This window comes from Magnolia sinica, chromosome 1 (genome assembly GCF_029962835.1).
Source record: "Magnolia sinica isolate HGM2019 chromosome 1, MsV1, whole genome shotgun sequence".
Classification (NCBI taxonomy): Eukaryota; Viridiplantae; Streptophyta; class Magnoliopsida; order Magnoliales; family Magnoliaceae; genus Magnolia; species Magnolia sinica.
This window is the reverse complement of record NC_080573.1, coordinates 111,905,536-111,929,507: the sequence shown is the minus strand read 5'-3', so window position 1 is coordinate 111,929,507 and position 23,972 is coordinate 111,905,536. Positions and strand designations below refer to the sequence as shown.

Below are 23,972 nucleotides of genomic sequence, written 5' to 3'. Positions count from 1 at the left end.
TTCCTTGGAGGTAAGAACGGTGGGTGGTTAAAAAAGCACACCTATCATTGCATTAATTACAATATGTATGACTTTAGCATCTGGCTATATGGTCATTTGACCGTCCATGTATATCATGGGTGCACTTTGGATGGTGGATGGCCAAATAATAAAATCTCTTAGAATGCTTTAACCTTTTGAACATTTCGTTTACTATTTCGTGTACAGTCGGTCCATAAACTTTGAATGATGATTGAAATAATTTGATCTAGGTTTTTTGTTACTATTATTTTAAATTTCTGCCATCCTTGATGAAGCTGATGGTATAAGCAATTTCGGTCCCAAAAGGATCCCAATCCAACGGCTAAGATCCGAAGTGTCCTATGACGATACCCACCAACCTAGAAAAGAAATGGTTTTGGCGATTGGCGCTTTTCCCTACAAAATCCCGTACAAGCGCTCTCTCTCTCTCTCTCTCTCTCTCTCAGGAATTGCAGAAAGCAGGAAGCCTAATCAATGATGACCGTCGGATTCGTGGAGGAAGGGAAGGAGGAGAAGCCACGCACGAGGAAACGCCCTCGCCTCGCGTGGGACGCCGCGCCTACTTCCCAGCAGCCAGAGGTCTGTCTGTTCGAATCTCTCAGAGCAGTTGGGTTTTTAGGGTTAGGGTTCTGGCGGAGGTTCTCCGGCGACGGCGGCGGGCCCTGCCGAAAGGAGGGGTTGTCGGAGGAAATTAGGGTTTTCGTGAGGTGAGTGTTAGGGTTTTTTCATGTGCTGGGGATTTTTGACGCTGTTGGAATTTGTGGGTCGGTGGATCTGTGTAGGCTCCTCGGTCTGATGCTGCCCTGGCGCGGGTCCCATCGCCGCCGTGGAGGGACGACGATCGCGAGGGCCATTACGTTTTCAACCTTGGAGAGAATCTCACTCCAAGATGTGAGTGGCCCTTTTTCTCTCTCTTATATATATATATATATATATATATATATATATATATATATATATATATATATTTATTTATTTATTTTTTCTTTTTTGGTTTGAGTGGGGGCCATGGTTTGATGATTGAAACCGTTGGCATGTTGTCCCTCACCATGTGTGGACGATGTGCTGAAATTTCTGCTTGGAAGATCCTAATGATCATCTTGGGTACTTTTCAGTTTAAAGTGGACCGTAGCTGTACTTCTCTTCTTAATTGTCTCTCTTCAGGTTGTCTAAATGCAAATAGGATCAAAGAGATTGAAACTAATTGCAGAAACTGCATTACACCAACCAGATTCGAAGCATAAAAATGATACACCACACGAAGCTGACAGAATCGCATTTACGGTTTCTGGCGTCACACATTGGGAAGAAGAATCCCATTGTAGGGAATTCAAAGAAACAATTTCTAATTTCATAAATCATAGAATCTACTTAGCATGCATGAACTACTGGCCTATTTATAGACTGAAATACATAGTTTTCGAAATTAAACTCAAACTATCCCTTATTGGTGCAAACACCTTGTCATAAACACTCTTACTCATACCCATCTATTAATAGTACATTGCTTTGTAGTAGAAAATAAAAATATTAACTCATACTAACACAATCTATACTAGGATTCAAGAGAAACAATGTTGACGTTAACACAACATATCGTAACATCACTGCAGCACGCTGCTGTAGTAGAGTAGCAGTACTGTAGCCACACCTTAGCATGGCGTGAGGAACCCACCCCTACAGAATCTTATTGCATCACTGTTCCTCATGTATGTTGTTTGGAACACTGTCTATGTTGGCCGTGATATTGAAAAGATCACGGATTTGGTTGTAGAATCCTTTGAAGTTGTGGAGTTAAGGTGCAGCTATATACAACCCCACTTTCTTTTTTTTTTTTTTCAATTTTCAGTAGTAAATTAGTCTACTTTTTGGTAGTTTTCTAGACTCTAGTATCAGAAGTAGAAGAAGGGTTGGTATGCATGACATAGGTGGTAGGGGTGGCAACAAGCCATGTGTGTCCTGGAGCAGGTCAGCCCGAGTCTGACCTGTTTATTAATTGAGCCAGATAGTCAGGCTCAGGCCTGATATATCTAGTAACCAGCCCTTTGATTCGAAGCGAAGCTCATTGATTGATACCATAAGCATCCTAGGTTCGTGAGGACTTAGTAGAAAATTCTGTAAAGTCTAGGCTTGGGCCCAAGTAGAAAATTCTGTAAACTCTAGGCTTGGGCCAAACCTTTTCCTCAAATTGGGCCGACATCCAATCTGTAGGCCTACTACAATTTATAGGATTGAGCACGACCTATATTGGGCCCAGATAGAGTAATTCTTTCATCATCATATCTATGCCTTATCCCAAGTAAGTTGGGTCAGCTACATGAATCCTCTTATGCCATTCCACTCTATCAAAGACCATATCTTCAGTTAAACCATATCATCAAGTCTTTTGTTACCATCTCCATCTACATCCTTTTGGGCCTTCCCCTTACCCTTTTAGAACCTTCAACTTGAACTACCTCACCCCTAACTGGTGCAATTTTTGGTCTCCGTTGCACATTATCAAACCATCAAAATTTACTTTCCTCATCTTATTACCTATTGGGCTACTCCTAAGTTCCCTTTAATGCATTCATTTCTAATTCTAGCTAGAGTAGCTTGTCGCCACCTGGAAGAAAAAAGAAAACTGCCTATGTGAAGTAGGGAGGAGAAGAAGATGATAATCAATAGACACAATAGATGAAGACATGAAGTTTTGGGCACAAAAATCTATCGCACACTTGCTAGGCTGTATATTCTAAAAAATTATCAGAATGTTTCTAACTTTATCGGCCTCTAAATATCCATATTTATAAGTTAATATGCTTGCAAATGACTAATTTTTTTTACCATTTCAAGGGCTATGATCCTGGGCGACAAAAATAGGGTACCACCTCAAGAATCATGCATGTGCACATCTTCCAAGGCCCATTTGCATGGTAGTGGACCCCCGTCACTATCATCTCATGTTCCTTGACACCTTGATATGTGACTTGTACACAATGTGTACTTAAATAATAATATCATAAAAATCGCAGCCAAAAGTCTATAATGAAATAATTGATCTAAGTTCCAAGATAATACTTATAAAGTTAAAGGAGTTCGATTATTGACCCACCCATTCGGGATCTTATTACAAGTTCACAACCTCAGTAACAAAATGAAAAGGGAATTGGATTATTCCAATGCAACTAGTTCTTCCTTTGACAAGTTGGGCCATCCGTTTTGAGGGTCATCCAATGGCTCGATCACGTCCTCTTGACCTTGCGCCACCAGTTCATCTTTAGTTACATCTGTTTGGTTTTCCACAAGTAAAGGTTGAGCTAATCAGGCTGAGTGAGAAATTCCCACCAAGGTTCCGCCACATTAAATCATAGATAGTAAACAGAGCATATATTTATATTCAGTAATCTTATTTATATGGAGTGCATGTGTGCAACATGGGTAGGGGATGTATTTACCTGCATAGGTTGGAAAGACATCAACTGCATCTACCATTTGGGTAGGCATCTGCCGCAAGGTGTCCTGTAACGGTAACAGTGGCCGTAATGGCCACCACCGTTACCTTTACGATATAGGTTGAAATGTCCGTTACGGTCTCTTTTTTTATTAAAAAAATTCCAAAAACCTGTATCTACCCTATAATGTTGATTAAAAAATATGGAAAATCTGTATATTCCCCATAACAGATAATTACGAGGTTGTTATGGCCTTTATAAGGGTCGTAACGTGTCATTAATGGCAATTACGGGTCATTTTTTTCCATAATGGCTGTTACGGCCGTTACGACCCCGTAATGTGTAACGGTTGCCACCGTTGCCTTTACATAGCGACCTTTACAGCACACCACGATCTTCCGTACTGGCAGGCATGGGTAAAACCTGCATCTGAAAGCAGTACTACCAGGATCAAGGTATCCCAAATCGGTTACGTTTCGGCTGTAACGGCCGATACGTAACGGTAACGGTATCAACCGTTACGTGATTTGGCCCCGAAATGGGTCATCTCTATTTTTTGGGTTTGTAACGGCCGTTATGATACTGTAACAAATGTTACGGTCCATAACCCTAAAGAAAAAAGGGGGAAAAAAAAAGAAAAAGAAAACATACCTTTTTTTTCACCAATTTTCTTCTTCTTCTTATCATGGGGCTGCGACACGCTGCTGCGGTTGCAGCTGTGGCGCTGCTGTAGAGTTGCTGCCCTTCTTCTTCTTCTTCTTCTCTATCTCTCGGTTCGTTCCCCTCTCTTCTTTCCCTTTTTTCTTTTCATTTCCCTCTCTTCTTTTCTTTTTCCAGAAAAAATGAATGGACTGGCATGGCTGTGAAACAACCATGTGGTTATCTTTTTTTTAAAAAAAATTTAATTTAATTTTATAATCTGTAGTGCACGCTGCATAGTGCACACTCACTATTTTGTTACGTGTGGTGGGGCCCACCTAGATTTATGTATGGTAAATCCATGCCATCCATAATTTTTCAAGTTCATTTTAAAGCATGATCCTTGAAATGAAGGGATCAAAATCTTAATTGGACCACGCAGTTGGGATTGAATGCCCACCGTTAAAATCTTCTTAAGGCCCATTTTGTGATCCACCTAAGATTTGGATCAACCTCATTTTTTGCTCCATGCCCTGAAATAAGTGGGCAAAAAGGATGGACCACATGGACATACAACAAATGCATTGAGGTGGGCCCCACTTTTAAAGGTATGCTCACTAGTGGTCCACTGAAGATTTAAATCTACCTGAATTTTTGGACCATGCCTTAAAATGAGTTGGCAAAATGGATTGACGGCATGGATATACAAATATATCGAGGTGGCCCGCCTAGCCCACTAGTGGTCCACCTAAGATCTTGATTTATCAAATTTTTTTTTTTCCAATACCCTTAAATGAATTGACAAAAGGGATGGATGACATGTATATATACATAATCGAGTGAACACTACGTAAATGGCCTTAAAAATTTATCCATGAGGTATATATCAACTCAAAATTAACCAATTAAATTTTGGGACCATTGTTGCTAAGTCACAATCCCAAAATTAAATTGTTTGAACAATTTTCACTATTAGTTTGTAGACACTTGTTTTTTGAAATAGGACCATTTGATATTTTTCATTGTCCAATAAATGTCCACCAATCCATTAGTGGGATAAGTGCCAATAGATTGCATTAATTTGAGGCTAGTTTAGGGCATCAAATGGTCCCCTAATCAGCTCCGAATTGATAATACTATTTACCCCAATTTATTATTATTATTATTATTTTAAAGATCTATTGAGGAAAATGATATCAAATTGTTAGTTATATGAATTACATAATAGGATACAAAAGTCCCTAAATCTATATATTGAATTGAAATATATGTGAGTCACGAAGTATGCAATGCACTAGCACAATAAATAAAAGGAAAACTTGAAAATATAAGATGTTTTGATATCACATTCATTATAGAGTGTGTGTGTGTGTGTGTGTGTGTGTATTATAGTTAGAAAACTAAATATAAAAGGTTTGCAGTTAATTCTAGGTTTTTAGGTTCATAAATCCTTTAGACAGCCCGATATAGCATTCTCACCAAAGAGTGGATCATTATACCACTATAAACATGTTCTAAATTATAAATGAATGCATATTTGGAATACTTAGAATATTCCGGATTTAATCCATATTTTTTCATTTTTTTTCGGCAATTTTTTTTTGCACCGTTATGGGCCGTTACGCCCCCGTATCTATATCCGTATCGGTGGGCACCGTTACGCCAACCGATACAGATATGGAATACCTTGATCAGGATCAACTATATAGATAAAATTCACATGAACATGCCATGAATGCAACATGACTAGAATCCCTTTTAATTTAGTTACTTGAATTCACACAATATTTATTAATTGTACAGTACATAGGTATGTATGCTGGCATAATTAAAGAAAAAGGAGACTCTAAATATAACACATTTGAAATGTAAACTAATTATGCTATTAATGTAACAATCGTGAAATAAATAGGAGGATTTCACCTGATGATTTGACGAGGATAGTTATGGAGTAATCTAATGGAGAAAATAAGGGAATACCTAAAATCAATAGACGATGCAAAATACATCTTTAAAAAAAATAGACGGTGCGAAAATGTAAGTCATTTCGGGTAATAAGGTTTATTTAACACAACTTGATCATCGATCAATGGTTCGATCACTTGACTAATGTTAAGCCCACAGGCTTGTATAAGGTAACCCATCCACTAGCTAACATGTGTCACTCCAAAATGTGTCCATCCAATGAATGCCATTGTATTGGGGCCCAAAAATTCGGTTAGACCACTCATCATGTGCCCTACAATATTAAAATTGAATGGATGATGAAAGATCAAGCTCATGAAACCCTTGATTTGTTTTGATCACTGTGGCCATTAATGGGTTGATTCTAGGCACATAGGTACCTACTTAAAGGGACCCACCTACTGGACGATTGACATATTGTACATGTGTTCCAGGAGAGCACAACACATGGCATACCGGCATGCAGTGTTCGCAATATCGATACTATTGGCTGATATTATTGTTATTGCTGGCCAACGATGCGATATCTGCCGGAAACCCCTCAGGAATACAAATAAAATAGATTTCTTTGTATCGTGCGATATATCGCACAATATCGCACTATTTTTTGCGATATCACATATATTATCTGTAGATTTATCCCTTTAGGTTTGCATAATTACAAAAAAAATCAAAAAGAAAAAAGAAAAAATGGGAAAAGCTTTTAATTCAGAGGGGATTTCAGTACCTGTAGAATGAGATTGTGTGATTGGAAGTAGAAATTGGTGGGCCACTCGATCAATCCACAGTGGTGTGCCTTAAGCTCCACAATCTCGATTTCCTTACTTTTTTTCTTCGAATAGAAGCTAGATTCAAATTGCGCACGAGATTTCGATAAGAAATTTGCAAAAAACCTTATAGATTTAGGTTTGATTGAGGGAATTTGGGGATTCGTAGAGAGATTTAGGGTTCTAGTCCTTCTGGAACCCTTTTCTGTTATGAAAATGCGAGCGAATTAACTACTCATAGGTTGAGTGGCGAGATTCACAACTAAAGTGATGTCAACAAGTTTTGTGGGTCCCACCATGATGTATGTGCTGTATCCACACTGTCCATCATTTTGGAGAGATCATTTTAGGGCATGAGACAAAGAATGAGGCAGATCTAAAGCTCGAATGGACCCTGCCACAGAAAACAGTGGAGACAGTGATGCCCACCGTTGAAACCTTCCTAGGGCCCATCATGAGAATTTTTTGTGATCCAACCTGTTAACAAGTTAACACAGACATGAATCAAGGGAAAACATAAATATCAGCTTGATCGGAAACTTCTGTGGCCCCCAAGAAGTTTTTAATGGTGGGCATTCAATCCCATTGTTTTCTATGGTGGGGTCCACTCGAGCTTTGGATCTGCCTCATTCTTTGGCTCATGCCCTAAAATGGTCTCTCCAAAATGATGGATGATGTGGATACAACACATACATTATGGTGGGGCCCACAGAACTTGGTGACATCACTTCAACAGCCAATCTAGCTACTCAACTGGTGTGGGTATGTGTCGTGCGAAGATGAGCGCTGACGCTCCTCAGCTCCAAGTTGTTTGAACGGTCCAAAGGAGATCAAAGTAACAATGGCCCCAAAATGATGTATTTATTATATCCACACCGTTTATACATTTTCCAAGATCATTTTAGAGCATCAGCCCAAAAATGAGTCATACCCAAAGCTCAAGTGGACCACACCACAAATAGAAGTGGGGACAATGATTCTCACCGTTAAAACATTTGTAGGGCCTACGATAACGTTTATTTTCAATCCATTCTGTTCATAAGGTCACATAGACCTGGATGAAGTGGAAAAACAAATATCATATTGATCCAAACCTTCTGTGATCCCTAAAAGGGTATCAATGGTAGACGTTCAATCCCCCAATGCTTTTTACAGTATGGTCCGCTTGATCTTTCAATCTGTCTTATTTTTCGGCTCAAGCCTTATGACCAGCTCGCCAAATAGATAGACGGTTTGGATATAACAGATACCTCATGATGGAAACCACAGAACTTGGTGACGTCAACACACTAGCCAAATTGATGGTGTGTGGTACACCCGCCAATCTTCTTCCCCTGTTGCGTCGCGTTAGCTCGAGACAAATGGTCCCGTTGCGGGCTTTTTGGGGTCCACTTGATGTATATGTTTTATCCAATCCGTCCATTCATTCTGGAAGATCATTTTAGGGCATCTGTCCAAAAAATGAGACCTTTTTAAGGCTCAAGCGGACCACACCACAGGAAGAGTAGTGGAGATTGAACACTTAACATCGATAACTTTTCGGTAGGGACAACTTTTGGATCAAGCTGATAATTATTTTTTACTTTCATTCAGGTTTACATGACCTTATGAACATGTTGGATGGCCAAATAAACATCACGATGGGCCCGACAATGTTTTGAATAGATTGGATGGCAAATAACTCAATCACCACTATTTAATGTGGTGTGGTACACTTGAGCCTTAAGTCTCCTCTTTTTTAGGATCATGCCCTAAAATGACCTGTCAAAATGTACGAACGGCTTGGATAAAACATATATAATATAGTGGGCCCCATATAGCCCTTGATACGTCCGCCCATCTCTTGCTAGGTATGGGCTAAGCCCATCTTGGGTGAGACCCTGGAACCAGTGATGTGGGTAGGACGCTTGATTGTAGGGGCCACCTTGATGTATGAATTGTATATCCATGTCGTTCATATGCTTTTTCAACTTATTTTAGGCCATGGTCTCAGAAATGAGTAAGATAAAAGTGTCAGGTGGACCACACTAAATGAAACAATGGTTGATGACCATTGAAAACCTTTCGTGGGCCACAAAAGTTTTACATCAAGGTGATATTTGTTTGTCTTTCATCCAAATCTGTATGACCTTATCAATTGGTTGTGTTTTCATACATGTCTTGATACATTTATAAATGTTATGCATCACATTTGAATATAGTGATCTTAGTTCAATCGGACAATGCATAGCTTAGGACTCTATACAAAGGAAACCTATTATGTGCACTTCTTTATTTAGATTTTATGATTTCAAAGTGTGTATTAAGGTCTTTTTTAATAATCTCTGAAGTTTCATTGAAAAATTCAACCAATTTCCCAATGTTTCCCCATGTTTCCCAATAAGTGTGATAAATTACGTGATACAAACGATATATCCCGTGCGATAGCTGATACGTATCTGTCTCCCAAGGGTGCAATACATTCTGTGATACCGATATTTCGAATGACTCTCAATTGATCTCTATGTGTCAATCTTTTAATGCTAGTGTGGATATTGTTTCTGCATTATTGCTGGCTGCTTCAGCTACTGCTACCCACGCTAAGGGACAAAGCTCATAGGTACTTCTCATGATGGACTCTCACCCTCCATGGATGGAAGGAAATTCTCTGTATATCATGATATTTACCAATCATGAAGTTCCTTGGCCTTTATAGGGTTTTTTTTTTTTTGGGTTCTGAGCCAAACCCGGTTTCTGTTTTACATGTATACCATGTCTATTGAGAGGTAACTTCATTGCTGATGGAAAGACAAGTCGATGCATTTCAAGTAATTCTTTTATGCATTCTGTTTATTGATTCCACACTTCCTCCACTGCTATTTCCCCCTCTCGTTCCTTCTCACTGTCTGTTACTTGCCTGTTAATTACTTTTCTTCCTTAATTGGTCGATGTAACACATAATTATAGGCTTTATCCAACTAAGGTGAGACTTCCTGTGGGGCGACTTGGCGGAGAAAAAACGCTTCCACCTTTTGAAATGGTGCGAGCTATGCAAACCCTTCTATGAAGGCATGCCAACATTCGGTCCTTGGAGTTAATGAATGAAGCTCTCTCGGGCAAATGGTGGTGGGGATTTCGTACAAAAATGGGAGCCCTTTGGAGAGAGATGATTGCTAGCAAGTATGGATGCACAACCGGTGGATGGTGGACTAAGAACTTTTCTATTTATAGAGCTTCCTCAGTTTGGAAAGGGATATTCAGTACAAGGCATACTTTTTTGAAAGGCATGGCTTTCTTTATTGGGAACGGGGCGACTATTTGCTTCTGGGAACATGTGGATGGGTGATATTCCTCTTTAAGTTCGTTTCCCAATTGCTGCTAATCTGGCCCTCGATCGGAGCATCACAATCGACAAGTGTTTTGAGTTATGTGGTGATTCAGTTGTGTGGTGCCCGCCCTGTGGCCCTGCCACAAGTCTCTCAAAGATGAGGTGGATGAGTACGCTGCTTTATTGGAATGGTTGCAGCCTAGTAATCCGAAGGTGGGGGAAAGTGATAACCTGATTTGGACTGTAGATAAATTGACTCGCTTCACGTTAAAGTCGTTCTACTTCATGCTTAGAAAGAAAGAGGGGAGTTTTGGGAAGACTCTTTATATGTGGCATCACGGCGCTCCTCCCAAGATCGGAGCTTTTGGTTCACTTGTGGGCAAGAAATGTATCCTAACTGTCGATAACCTCCAGAAGCACTCTCTGATCATCCTGAATATTTGTATATTGTGTTTAGCCTATGAAGAGTTGGTTAACCATCTCCTCATCCATTGTGGCTTTGCTAGTCATATTTGGATGTCTCTCATCGCTAGGTTCAATATGGTGTGGGCTATGCCCTTTGATATAAGTGACCTTCTCTTAGCTTGGCACGGGTGGCTCTTTGCAAGAGCCTAAGGGCAGTTTAGAGGCTTTGCATTCCAGCCAGCTTCCGGACTATTTGGGGAGAAAGGAACAACAGGTGCTTCTGTAATGTCTCTCGTGAAGTCGACTGGGTTGCCCATAATGCTAGGATTTTTGTATCGGATTGGGCGGAAGTTAAGGGCTGGTTGGGGAAACTTGTAACCTGTTTTGCCTTCTGTTTTTTCTTTTCTTCCTTCTGTAGCTCTTGCTTAGGTGCTATCTTAGCGCTTTGAAAGTTCTAGGTATCTTTCAAAAAAAAAAAAGGAAAAAAGAACACTTAATTATAGAAAAAGATCTATATACAGTTCTATATAATACAGAAGGGTAAGAGGTCACAATGCGATGGACGCCCCCTTGCCTTTTTATTTATTTATTTATTTATAATGGCAATCGATTTCTTGGTGGTGAGCTACTGCATGTACTTAACAGAAATACTTAATTCTGTAAATAAACTTGTCTGCCACTTTTGGATAAGTGCTTACTGCTGCTTGTATGAAATAAGGATACTGATGATTTCATGGTCTGATGCTGCATTTTATGCATTCTGATTTCTTTCTAGTGTTCCCATGTGTTTTTAATCCTTTTTTTCTTGGCCCTTTTCGTTCCTACAGATAAAATACTTAGCAAGATGGGTGAAGGTAATCTGTCAACTGCATTGTTATATCTCAGCTGTTGATTTTTCTCACATCTATGTAAGCAAGTTTCTAGTACTGTAGGCACGTTTGGCCGTGTTTTGGAATGCTGGGATCGTGAAACACGCGAGCTTGTGGCAATCAAGATAGTTCGGAGCATACGGAAATACCGTGATGCTGCTATGATTGAGATAGACATCCTTAATAATCTTGCTAACAATGATAGAGGTGGTTCGGGGTATGTGTTGTTGTTTATAAGAGTAAAACTGAAAGTTTTTCTAGTTTCTAATGTGGTCGAACTGTCCCACTTATAACATGCTGTTTTTGTTTGTATGGTGCAGATGTGTGCGGATACGGAACTGGTTTGATTACCGAAATCATATATGTATTGTAAGTAGTCCAAGGATTTCTCCTGCTATTGCTTTGGGGATTTTTGTTTTTCTTGCAGCTAGGAGTATGGGATTGGCTTCCTCTTGGACCGTGCTCTACTACAAAGTATGATTGTGTACTGGCCTGTACCTGATTTTGTGGAAAATGGTTTGTTTGCTCAAGCGAGGGGTAGCTTCTCTGATTTGGCCCCAACATACTAGCTTTCTGAAGGAATAGCTTCAACGTGGAACATCTCTTTAATGGTTGCCTCTTAAATATTTTGCTGTTCCGAGTAGTCTTCCTAGCCAGTTGTCATTCAATGAATTTCTGTTCAGCCCACAAGCATTTCAACAATTCCCTCCTCTTCTTCTTCCTTGGCTTGTAGCAGTGACAAATTGTTCCATGGCAAGCTCATCAAATGCAGTAGCCTATGCATTTCCTGGTGGTGCTGTTCATTTCCTGTCATGAGTTCTATAACGAGACAATGATGTGGTGGGACGTGGTGTTTTGACCCATTTGGATCCTAGGGCCTATGGGTCTTGATGTTCTTCACCAGTCTTTCCTACCAAGTAGGGAGATGGTGCTATACATGTTTTCAATACTTGAGTTTAAAGTGTAAATGCCCCGCCCAAGTTGTAACTTGGTAACATAGATCCTCACCCCGGAGAAGTACTGCATGGTTATATGTTGTTCCTGTTAGATGAATCATAGATAGCTTCTTTGAGCCCAGTAATATGCAATCCGCGGTAAAGGAATACCAATAGGGAAAAAACTTAGTAATATTTTGAATTGCTTCCTCACTGTGGGGTTCATTTGTATGGTACTGGTGAACTAAATGTTGAATCATCTCTTTCAATGGACTTCGATGGTGTTACCAGGTGTGTGAGAAGCTTGGACCAAGCTTATTTGATTTTCTACGGAGAAATAAGTACTGCCCATTTCCTGTGGATCTTGTCCGGGAGTTTGGACGCCAGCTTTTGGAATCTGTAGCATGTGTGTGGATTATTCTTGGCTTATTTTGATTACATTTTTTTCCCTTAACACATTCACACAGATCTGCTTCTTGCTTCTTCTTTTTTCTCGGGAAACTTGACAGCCTCTTTTTTTTTTTTTTTTTTTTTAATATTTAAAAATTCTTCTTCTTTGTTTAACATAATTTCCGTGCTTTATCATATCTGGCAGATATGCATGATTTACACCTAATTCACACTGACCTCAAGCCAGAAAACATACTTCTTGTGTCTTCCGAGTATGTAAAGATTCCACGCTACAAGGTATTTTGTCTGGCAATTATTTAGAAATTGTGTCATTTCTGGTTTTGAGTATTTGGAACCGTGATGGTGTTGAATTGAGTGCTTGGGATGCCACAGAGGAGCTCACAGGATGAGATGAACTTCAGGTGCTTGCCGAAGTCTAGTGCCATAAAGTTGATTGATTTTGGCAGTACTGCCTTCGAGAGTCAAGATCATAGCTCCATCGTTTCCACAAGGCATTACAGAGCACCCGAGGTTATTTTAGGTAAATGTAGTTATTTAACTTATCATGGACAACAAATGATATTCCTTCTGTTTACTTGCATTCTCGTGAGATACTATGACTCGCTTTTAGAAAATAATATACTAACATTATCTAAACTGCCAACTTATCTTCATTATCCATTCGAGCAATCCGGATTATGGGCCATTTGCGATCCAGAATGCAATTTTTATATACTCTTAGTGTTGATTAAGTTGCAAGAAAATTTATAATTTGTGTAGAGATTCATACTTCTATTTATGCAATGGCATGCGTATGATATAATACCATGCATATGGGATGTATATAATAATGCTTATCATTTCCACAGACAATCTAAAATATCAATTCATATATAAGACTATATTTTTCATATAGTTAGTGTATGTACTGGAGGCACCTCCATGTTCCTACTCCTAGTGTACCAAGCATTGGAGGAAGTAGCATACTGTGTGCCAGTTATGTACCGGACTGACTGTAATCCAGGTAACCTTGAAATATATTTGAATGGAATAACTTCAAGACTCTTTTACCCCTTAAAAATCATTGTGGAGTGTTGCATTTTTTTCACCCATAGAAAGCAGTGTGGGTAATCTGTTTCAAAAGTTTCAGATTGTACTTATAGGAAACCTTGTAACCAGGGGGTGGTCCTGCTTCCTAGCTGTTTGTACGTGCTAACATTTTGAAATAGATGCTTCCCCGCCTCTGTACCTGAATCTTCTCCACTTCCCGTCATGCTTTGGGCAACCATATTTCAGATTTTTCTCCAGGAGGAAATTAATTTAGATGGTTCTCTTGAAAGCACCTTTATCTCTATTTCTTTCTTTATTTTAGAGCGCATCTGTCAGTTTCATAGTTTGTTACATTTTGGAATGCACTTACCATTTAAAACTTTTGCAAGTGTCTACCATTTACTCAGATGATGATGATGATTTACTGCCAGGCTATGTTTTTAATCAATACAAGTTTACTATAGTCTTAAAAGATACAAAGGCCAAATGAACTTCCACAGAATACATAATCTGGATATAGAACAATGGGTAATGGTTTCAGCCACGCGAGCACTTTTAACTGACATTTTGGGATAAAGTGAAGTGGTGCCCCCCACAACATACCATGTTACTAAGCTAAACGACCATCCAAATTGCTGCCTTGGCTGTAACTATGGCAATTGTCAGTGGTTATTTTATATGTTTTTTGAAGGAGGGTTACACACACATGGTGCCTTTTTTAACAAATTGTTATTTTTTGTCACATTATAATTTCCGCTTTAGGAAGGAATGGTTGAGAAACCCCCCGGGTTGAGATTCATGGGTTTATTATTATTTTATTTTTTCTGTTTGGAGAATGTCCATCCATGTGTTGCCTCTTATGAGTAAAAGATTTGTATAGAGCCTGTGCATGTGAAAGTTCTATCCTTGTCGTGGTTTTGCCACCACTAAGATGATGGATGACACTAGTCCATTGGGGCAAAATGTCTTCAATGTAGGCATCACCAGTGTATATTTCTAATCCACATTGTATCATGCATTGTTTTAACAGGCTTGGGATGGACTTACCCTTGTGACATTTGGAGTGTTGGTTGCATACTAGTTGAGCTTTGTTCGGTTAGTCTGCTGTTTTGATAATTTCTTGTATACTTTTGTTTCTGCTTATCTCAGATTGGAGTAGTCTCCTAGTTGACAATTCTGATGTTGTGGAAGCTTGTTTCAGGGTGAAGCATTGTTTCAGACGCATGAGAATTTGGAGCACTTGGCAATGATGGAGGGGGTCTTGGGACCCTTGCCAGAACATATGATTCGAAAAGCCCAGTAAGCCTCTTGTTCCTGTAATTTTGGGAGGATTGTGGTCAATTTAGCCAGAGAAACTGTGTCAATCTTTAAGACGGTTAGGGCCTGTTTGCTCCTGCAATAAATGCAGGAGTGAGACCATTTGGCCTGGCTGCAAAAATGCAGAACCAGCAGACTTCTAGGCTGCTGCGTCTGCCTTTTCTGCCCCAATCCATGTATGGCTACTCATCCTCAGCCCATTTTAAGGACTTGGGCAGCAGTCCAATTGTCTCATCTGTGAGAAAGGCATGATGTGGCCGTCCTGCTTTGCTTGCCTGCTTGGTAGTCCCGCCTTGCAGTCATGGATGGATCCACTCCCATGGTCAGTCTTTACATGCATTCGTGCGTAGCATAATATGTGATTGGCACGTGCAAATGATAAACCCTCTAGGCTAAATACTTCAGGCACTTGTTATTGCATGTGATTCTTTTGCTGCACAACCACTTCTCATATGTGCTGAAGCACTCCCATGGTCAGTCTTTACATGCATTCGTGCGTAGCATAATATGTGATTGGCACGTGCAAATGATAAACCCTCTAGTCTAAATACTTCAGGCACTTGTTATTGCATGTGATTCTTTTGCTGCACAACCACTTCTCATATGTGCTGAACAACTGCCAGTGTTGTTGGCATATATCTCCTCTACAATGTGGGAGTGTTGATGTCTTGAGAAACCTATTTCCACTTAGAATTGAGTAGTAACTTCCAATTCATCACCCTTTTGTGTCTTTCTGATTCTGGGTCATGCAGCCGCTGTGTAGAAAAGTACTTTAGGCGAGGAGTCCGCTTGAATTGGCCAGAAGGAGCAGTTTCAAGGGAGAGCATCCGGGCCGTAAAGAAACTCGACCGACTCAAGGTGTGGTTTTTGCCTTTTTCCGTGTTTACTATCACGTGAAATGAATCTACTTCCTGCATAGAAAGAGTGCTTAAAACGTGCATGCATGATGAAAACGGCATTCCAATATTTTTCTAGAGGGTGTAACTACCAAACGTGCCCCTCCACAAGCGAAGCGTATCTTTAGAGGTGGGGTCATCTTTGGTCTTATAGGTTTTTTGCATCTCTGTTATTCTTTTACAATCTTGTATTTGTATTTCTGTTTGTTGTTAATGCAGGATTTGGTTTTCCGGCATGTGGAATGCTCAAGGGCTTCTCTATCCGATTTATTACACGGTCTGTTAAGATTTGACCCATCCAAACGTCTCACGGCCCGGCAAGCCTTGGACCATCCATTCTTTAGTAGTCCAACGTGAGTGAAACCTGGAGAATGAAAGATAGGGACTCGTTGTCGCGGCCTTCGGAGTTTCTTCAGGCCTGAAGGAGTTGGAATTGCATTTGTATCCATCATCTGGTTTTGATCCAGAAGCCCAAGTGTATTATGACCCAGACTGGGTACTGCCCCTCCACCCTGTACCGCACAAATGAAATCTCTAACAGCAGCATGCAGTCTAATAAAATCCCGCCATGCCGTGGGCAGCACCAAGCCCTGTCCACTTTGTCGGTGTTATGAATCTGTTTCCAGTGCTAAATATGGAATTTTTACAGGTGGGGCATGTAGATTGGTGATCCAGGCCGTCCATTCAATGGGCTCAGATGGATGGACTATGCCCTACAACTGTCTCCGTACTGTATTAGAGGACCCTGTCATGCAGTGTTTGGCCTTTCCTCATTGAACTTTGATTATGGCCGCATAGAAGTTTGACTGGTGGTCCATATTAGACCTGCAGATACCAAGTCGGTCCCACATGAGGAGCAGCGCTATGGTTTCATACAAATGCGATGATGATGTGTGCCATCGAGGGAAACCATGGAAAAAAAGAGGAATGAATTAAAAAAAATTAAATCACATTGATTCAATTGAAGTGCATACTCGTACCAGTCCGCACTGAAAGTGGCTCACATCCAACCCCTTGAAGAGGTGCACTCATCTCAAAGATCACCAATCCATAGTACCAGACTGTTTTCACTCCCCATCTTACATTGTTTTCTAGGCTGTGGATCATATGATGACTAGATAGGTCTGATTTTCTGGGCGTCTGGCCATCATACTGGCTACAAGTCATCCATGCAGTATGTATTGCACACAAAAGCCCGTACTACTGCAACCGCATGGCTACTTCTAAAAGATCCAATCCCATCTAAACGTGTGGGGTACACCTTGGCTGCGCCATTCCTAATGATGACATTGATTGGACAATCTTAACCATTCTTTTCGAGGGATTTTTTAGCTGACGAGATGGATGGTTATGAAAGGAGGGCCAACTGAAGATCCTTCCATCTTTAAAAATTTTAAAAAATTTTGGTCCCTATCCAATCAAATGATTATAAATTTGCCTGATCAGTTGGAGTCATGGCATACGGCCCAAAAAAGAGTCCACCTGATAATTGGTTCCTATCATGTATATGTTTAGGTGCCACGTGGAGGGAACGTGTATGAGACTCACCCCCTCAATCAGGTGCACGGCCTCGTGTTCACAAACGAACCCAAACCCAAAAGTCAGGACCATCTAAAGTTAGCCCACACCATAGGGAACGGTTATGATAGAGACACCCAATATTACTCTCTCACTAGGATGAAGGGAAAAGCCCAAAGGTAGCAGCAGTATGGTGCGCCCCACCTTAGATTTGGATTGGCCTGGTTTTCGGGATAGATGCGAAACACGGAATGGCCCACGTTATGGATGGATGGGTGGATCTCATGAACTTAATAAGTCGTTCCCGCCAAGGAGACATCTATACAGCCAGATCCAAGCGTTGGGGATTGAAGTGAGGCCCCCCGGTAGGGATGGTGATCTCCCTCTCTCTCTCTCTTTTACACGCACTCACACCACACAGTAGAAGTACTTGAACCCATGACCTCATGTTGAAACTCTTGTGAGTCTACCAACGAGGCATGAGTAAGGACCCAAATAGTGAGTTTTAGAATATGGAATTGTCAATTTAGATATTCAGAATATGTTGAGTTTTCACTGCATTTGAACTCAAAACTCAGCTTAACTCAATTGGTGAACACATGCATAAAAACATGTATCAAATGTATTTATTTATACTTCTATTATTATTTTTTTCTCAGGAGCATTTTTGTCATTTTTTGAAATAACCCCACCCACATTACTTGATTACAACAAAAAGTGATAAAATAAAGATGTCCAAAAATGTAGCTGTTGACATCTATGGAATTTTTAAAGCTAGTTCTATCTAATTAGTCCAAAAAAGAAAGAAAGAAAAGAGAGTGACATTTCATAAAAGCCTCTAGTGTTATGGGCTGGACCTTAAAGTTATCATCTACATATTGGACACTTTCAATTTATCACAAGTGCATACATTCAACCTGTTGAATAAGTCGACCACATTATCAGGATGACCTTGTGCAAAAAATCAGCCACATTCACTCATCAAGTGGAATTCGCTGGTATATTGTTATTTGTCAGCGTGTTATTTTCTAGTTGATGAGAATTCATCTTTGGATGAGGTGATCCTCATGGTAGGACTGACTTATTAAAAAAAGCTTGGATGTCACTCATATCATGGATTGAAAGTCATATGTTGAGTGGATGGTAACCTATAGTCACACTAATTGAACCTTACATTCTTCACCATCCACAGAAAAGTGGGTGACAAATATTGAATTATTAAGTTAAGCAATTTGGAATTGGAAAATACATGTTTTAATTGACCTGGCTTAGTTCTAATTTGTTTAATTATTCCAAAGTAAAGACATCCAGGAAGGCACTGGTTTGTTCAAAGCAAAAAAAAAAAATAAAAATTCAAGATCAAAGAAATAAAAATTATTTATAATAATATAAAATTTAAAAGTTGGGTGTGATTTTCAAAGAAAAATCAAAATTAAAGAAATAAAAAATTCTAATAATAATATAAAATTTAAAAAGTTGGATGTGATTTACAGAAAAAAAATCAAAATCAAAATCAATGAAATAGAAATTTCTAATAATAATAATAAAATTTAAATATGCTGGCACCCCTCATTTCAGAAACTTGAATTTCCGGAAAGGGCATGTTCACATTTTAGGACCCGCTTAATATGGGCATGGATTCAGTTAAGTGGTGACCGTGGGTGGGGCCCACCTTGATATTGTTGTATATCCATGTCGTTCATCCGTTTTTCTCATTCTAGGACATGTGCCCAAAATCTTAGGCGAACCATGCCAAAAGAAACAGAGGTGATTGAATGCATACCATTAACTTCATAGGGCCTAGTGTAATGTTTTATTTACCATATAATCTGTTGATAAGGTCAATCAACCTAAATGAAGGAAAAATACAAATATTAGCTTGATCCAAAACTTTTTTAATTCACAAGAAGTTTTTAGTGGCAAATTATCATTAGGTGTAGTCCACTTAAGATTTTACTTCATTGGGCCATGTTCTAAAATGAGCCAGAAAAATGGATGGATGAGGGGGTGGATATACAACACACATCAAGGTGGGCTCCACGGCCATGACTTGAATGAACTCAGTCATGTCCCGACCTAACTGAATCTGCGCCGGCTTAATACACGGTTGGAATCTCAAACACTTCCTCGAAGGTAGCAAGCCCACCGCGTACTGAGTAAAATATGTGGGGACCACCGTGATTTATGTATTTTATCCATTCCGTCCATCCATTTTAACAGATAATTTTATTGTAGGAGAATATATATATATATAAATCTCAAGTGGCCCACCCCATAGGAAACAATATGAATTGAACATCTACCATTGAAAAATTCTTGGAGGCCGCAGAAGTTTTGGATCAAGCTGATATTTGCTTTTTCTATTCATCCATGTCTTTGTGATCTTATGAATAGGTTGGATGACAAATAAACATCACTATGGGCCTTAGGAAGGTTTCAACGGTGGAAATCATTATTACCACTGTTTCCTGTGGTATGGTCCACTTGAGCTTTGTATATGCTTCAATTTTGAGATCAACCACTTACAATGATCTGGAAAAACGGATGGACGGTGTGGATAAGACAAATAAATTCACGGTGTTTCCAACTGAGTTTACTCAGTAGGATAAAATTGTACTCCGATTTCTGTTTCATATAGAGGATTATTCCCTTTTATTTCAAGAGAAAATGCTAGCCGTAACTCGTGTAGGTACAGGGCCGTACCTATGCCTACCGATAATGTGAGAAACGACTTTAAATTCATGAGATCCACACATCATCCATCAGGTGGGCCACTACATGTTTGGCTTCAATCCCAAAAATTAGGCAGATCCAAATCCCTCAAACCTCAAGTTCCAGTGTTCTTATTTATTTATTTATTTATTTTTAAATTTTTATTTATTTATTATTTTATTTTATTACTACCTCAGGGTAGAATTTCACGATACTTGAATCCTTGACCGGGTGTTGAAACTCCTCAAGTTACAGTTGACCCAACCCAACTTACACCCTTAGATGCACCAATTGTAAATTGTTAGGTTGCAAAATTCCATAGGTAGACCACACCACAAAATGGTAATGATTAAACACTAAGTTTTGGATCAAGCTGATATTTTTGTTTTTCCATTCTTCATGTCCTTGTGACATAATCAAGAGGGTAGATGGCAAATAAACATTACAGTATGTGCAAGAAAGTTTTTAATGGAGGACGTTCAATCACTGTTGTTTTGCTGTGGGGTGGTCCACCTAAGATTTAGGTAATGCCCACCTAAAATGGTTGGCCTGCATGAATAAAACACTTATATCATTGTGGAGCCCACAGATCACCATCTAATACCGTTGCAATCTGCAGACAGTCACTTAGCCGAATAATTGCAACTTTAAGACCAGGATAAATCTGAAATGGGACCCACAATTTGCACGGTTCAATTTAAATAATTTAAGTTTCACATGTAACTTCCAAGCAATTCGTAAGCACCTGCGTATCATCAATCACACGTTACCAGTGTATCAAAAAATTTCAATAACAACAGACTATATTGAAATATAAGCACCGTTTATAACATGGAATGGCTCGTGTTGCCTTTAAAAGCAGCTTGTACCTTCCATTCTTTCAAAACTCAAGAATGCCTTTGGATTACTCGATCTCCCACTTCCAGCAGCGATTGGACCGACACCAAAGTGAAAGACATCACGGTATGGTTATGAACCGACAGAACTTTCGAAAACTGATCCATTCTACTTTTTCCTGCTTGCCTGAAATGTGATGTCCTGCTTGTTGCGTTGTTGGGTTACATCATCACTTGCTGCATTTAATGCCGACAATGTTAACGAAGCAGGGACGTGGATTAGCTAACTGGCGTAGCTACCCAATTCTAATGATGCCCACCATGATGTATGTGTTGTATCCTCTCTAGCCATTTCACACCATGATGTAAGTGTTGTATCTACACCGCCATTCATTTGGAGATATTTATTTAGGGCGTGAGCTAAAGAATGAGTCAATCCAAATCTCGAATGGACACACCACGGAGTGACGCCCACAGTTAAAAATTTCTAATGGCTACAAAAGTTTTCGATCAAGATGAAATTTATGTTTTCCATTCTTTCATGTCTCACTTAACTTATGAGCACGTTGGAGCTCACACTGTGAATCGAGCTTATAGCCTTGCCGTTTCGTAGTGGGATTTCGCAACGTATGGATACTAAAACCCTTGATCGAGGGTTGAAACTCCTGATAGTCTACCACCAGAGCAAGAGTAAGGGACCCATCGGGCTTATAGCCCGCTTTGTCTTTTCAGTCATGGCCTAAAATGAGAAGGTAAAAAAGATGGACAACATGAATAAGACATACATTATAGTGGGACTTATTTTACTATTATATAATTTTTGTACATTTAATTGTAATTAGGTCTTTAAAACGCACCTATTGATTGGTTATAGTTATTTCTATTGAATGCAGATTGCATCCTACCCAATCCCTGCTCGTTTCTGGCTCCAGTTGGGCAGGGGCTCCGACTGACCACCAATCTATAGATTTTATCCACACCGTTCTTTCATTTTTCGTACCAGTTCAACATATAGGCCTAAAACTGAGGCAGATCCAAGGCATAAGTGGACCATATAATGAGGATTAAATTCTTACGGTTGTAAAAGTTTTGAGAAAACAAGAGTTTTGAATCGAGCTGATATATGTGTTTTTCTTTCATCTAGGTCTAATTACTTTTATGAATATGTTGGATGAAAAATATACATTACATACTGTGTACTCGGAGAGTTTCAATGGTGAGTGTCATTATCACTATATTTTTTTTTTTTTTTTGGGGTTAGCCTGTTAGTACACACCCATGTCAGTACACACACTCCATGTTAGCCACCCCCAGTGGGGATCGATACCAAGACCTCAAGTGTTGAAGGAGGTATATCCACTCAGTCTGCCAAATTGAGCTATGGATCTGGGTGTCTTATCACTACTTATTCCTGTGGTGTGGTCTATTTGAACCCTAGAGCTGCGTTACTTTTGGTCCTGTTTCATAAAATTATACTGCAAGCGAATGGATAGTGTTTATAAAAACCATGCATCACTGGCGGTTATGTGGAGCCCACCATTATGTATGGGTTTTATCCTTTTTTGGTTTCCGATCATTTTAGGGTATGATCTAAAAATTAGGCAGGTCCACTACTCAGGTGGACCGCACCACAGGAAGCTGCAGTGATAATGAAACTCACAGTTGAAACCTTCTTAAGGGCCACCCTGATGTTTATTTGTCATCCAACCTGTTCGCGCTCGCAAGAAGATTCTTTATCAACTTGAGCCTTGGATTTGCCTCATTTTCGGATTCATATCCGTAATGTATGTGTATGATCCACGCCGTTCATCCATTTACCATATCTTTTTTGAGAATAAATAAAAAAAGAAGAAGAATAACTTAAGCTTAAGTGGACCACACCAGAGGAAACAGACAGATAATGATGTGTGCCATTCAAATGTGAAACCTTTCTAGAGCTCACTGGGTTGTGGGCCGATCATCCAACCTGATCATAAGGTTACACAGACATGGATGAACTGTGAACACAAATATCAGTTTGATCCAAACCCCAAAAAGTTTTAATGGAAAAAATGGAAACAAAATAAGCCATGTGGGCCCACTGTAATATATTGGTTCTATCCATGTGTTTCATCCATTTTTCCATATCATTTTAAGGCATGAGCTGAAAAATGAGCCAGATAGCAAGGTTCATTTGCTCCACACAATGGGAATTAAATGCCCATCATTAAAAACTTTCAAAGGGTGATAAAAGTTTTGGATGAATCTAAAATTTGTGCTTTCCCTCATCTAGGTCTATGTTATGACTTATGAATAGATTAGATGGCAAAATAAACATCACGGTCGACCCTATGAAGGTTTCAATCAATGAGCATCATTATCACTGTCACTTCTGTTGTGTGGTCTACTTGAGCCTTCGATCTGCTTATTTTGTAAGCTGATACACAAAATGGTCTAAAAAAATAGGATGAATGGTGTGGATAAAACTTATACATCTTGGTGGGGCCCAAAGAGCCCGTGCTTCGACTGATTTTCAGCCATGCAAGGGCATGACATAATCCAGAGTAGAGTTCCTATTATAATCACAATAGTCCCACAGTAGGCCCTGTAAAAATCCAAGGTAGATGTCTCAGCACAGCTCACGCGTAGCTCACCACACAAGGGATTCGTAGACAACTCCTTTATTTATTTATTTATTTAATGCAATGCGCAAGCACCCCGTCATGTTGCATATTTAAAATAGACTCCGTCTATCAAGTTCTATCATTGATGTTAGTTTCCAAGGTTTAAAAAAAAAGAAGCTAGATCCATCTATTAGATGGGCCACACCATGGGAAACAACAGGGATAAGATGCCAACCACAGGTCTGTATGCAGCAACCATGGCCTAAATCTTTCTTCAAACCCGTTAATCAGGTGTAACTCCGAGTATA

At 39.6% G+C, this 23,972-nt stretch overlaps 1 protein-coding gene across 2 annotated transcripts; it reads left to right on the top strand.

Annotated features, from left to right (window-relative positions):
* Positions 1-425: 425 nt before the first annotated feature.
* Positions 426-16,512, top strand: LOC131254188 (serine/threonine-protein kinase AFC3). 2 transcript variants are annotated; one of them, XM_058255192.1, is made up of 12 exons: positions 426-600; positions 804-912; positions 11,366-11,392; positions 11,471-11,624; positions 11,728-11,776; positions 12,634-12,748; positions 12,938-13,029; positions 13,126-13,273; positions 14,813-14,877; positions 14,984-15,081; positions 15,852-15,957; positions 16,215-16,512. In XM_058255192.1, the coding sequence occupies exons 1-12, from the start codon at positions 496-498 to the stop codon at positions 16,350-16,352; spliced, it is 1,206 nt and encodes a 401-aa protein (XP_058111175.1). In that variant the 5' UTR covers positions 426-495; the 3' UTR covers positions 16,353-16,512. The 2 variants fall into 2 exon arrangements, with proteins under 2 accessions (XP_058111175.1, XP_058111180.1); XM_058255197.1 differs by lacking the exons at positions 426-600; positions 804-912; positions 11,366-11,392; positions 12,634-12,748 and having other exon boundaries at positions 11,536-11,624.
* Positions 16,513-23,972: the final 7,460 nt, after the last annotated feature.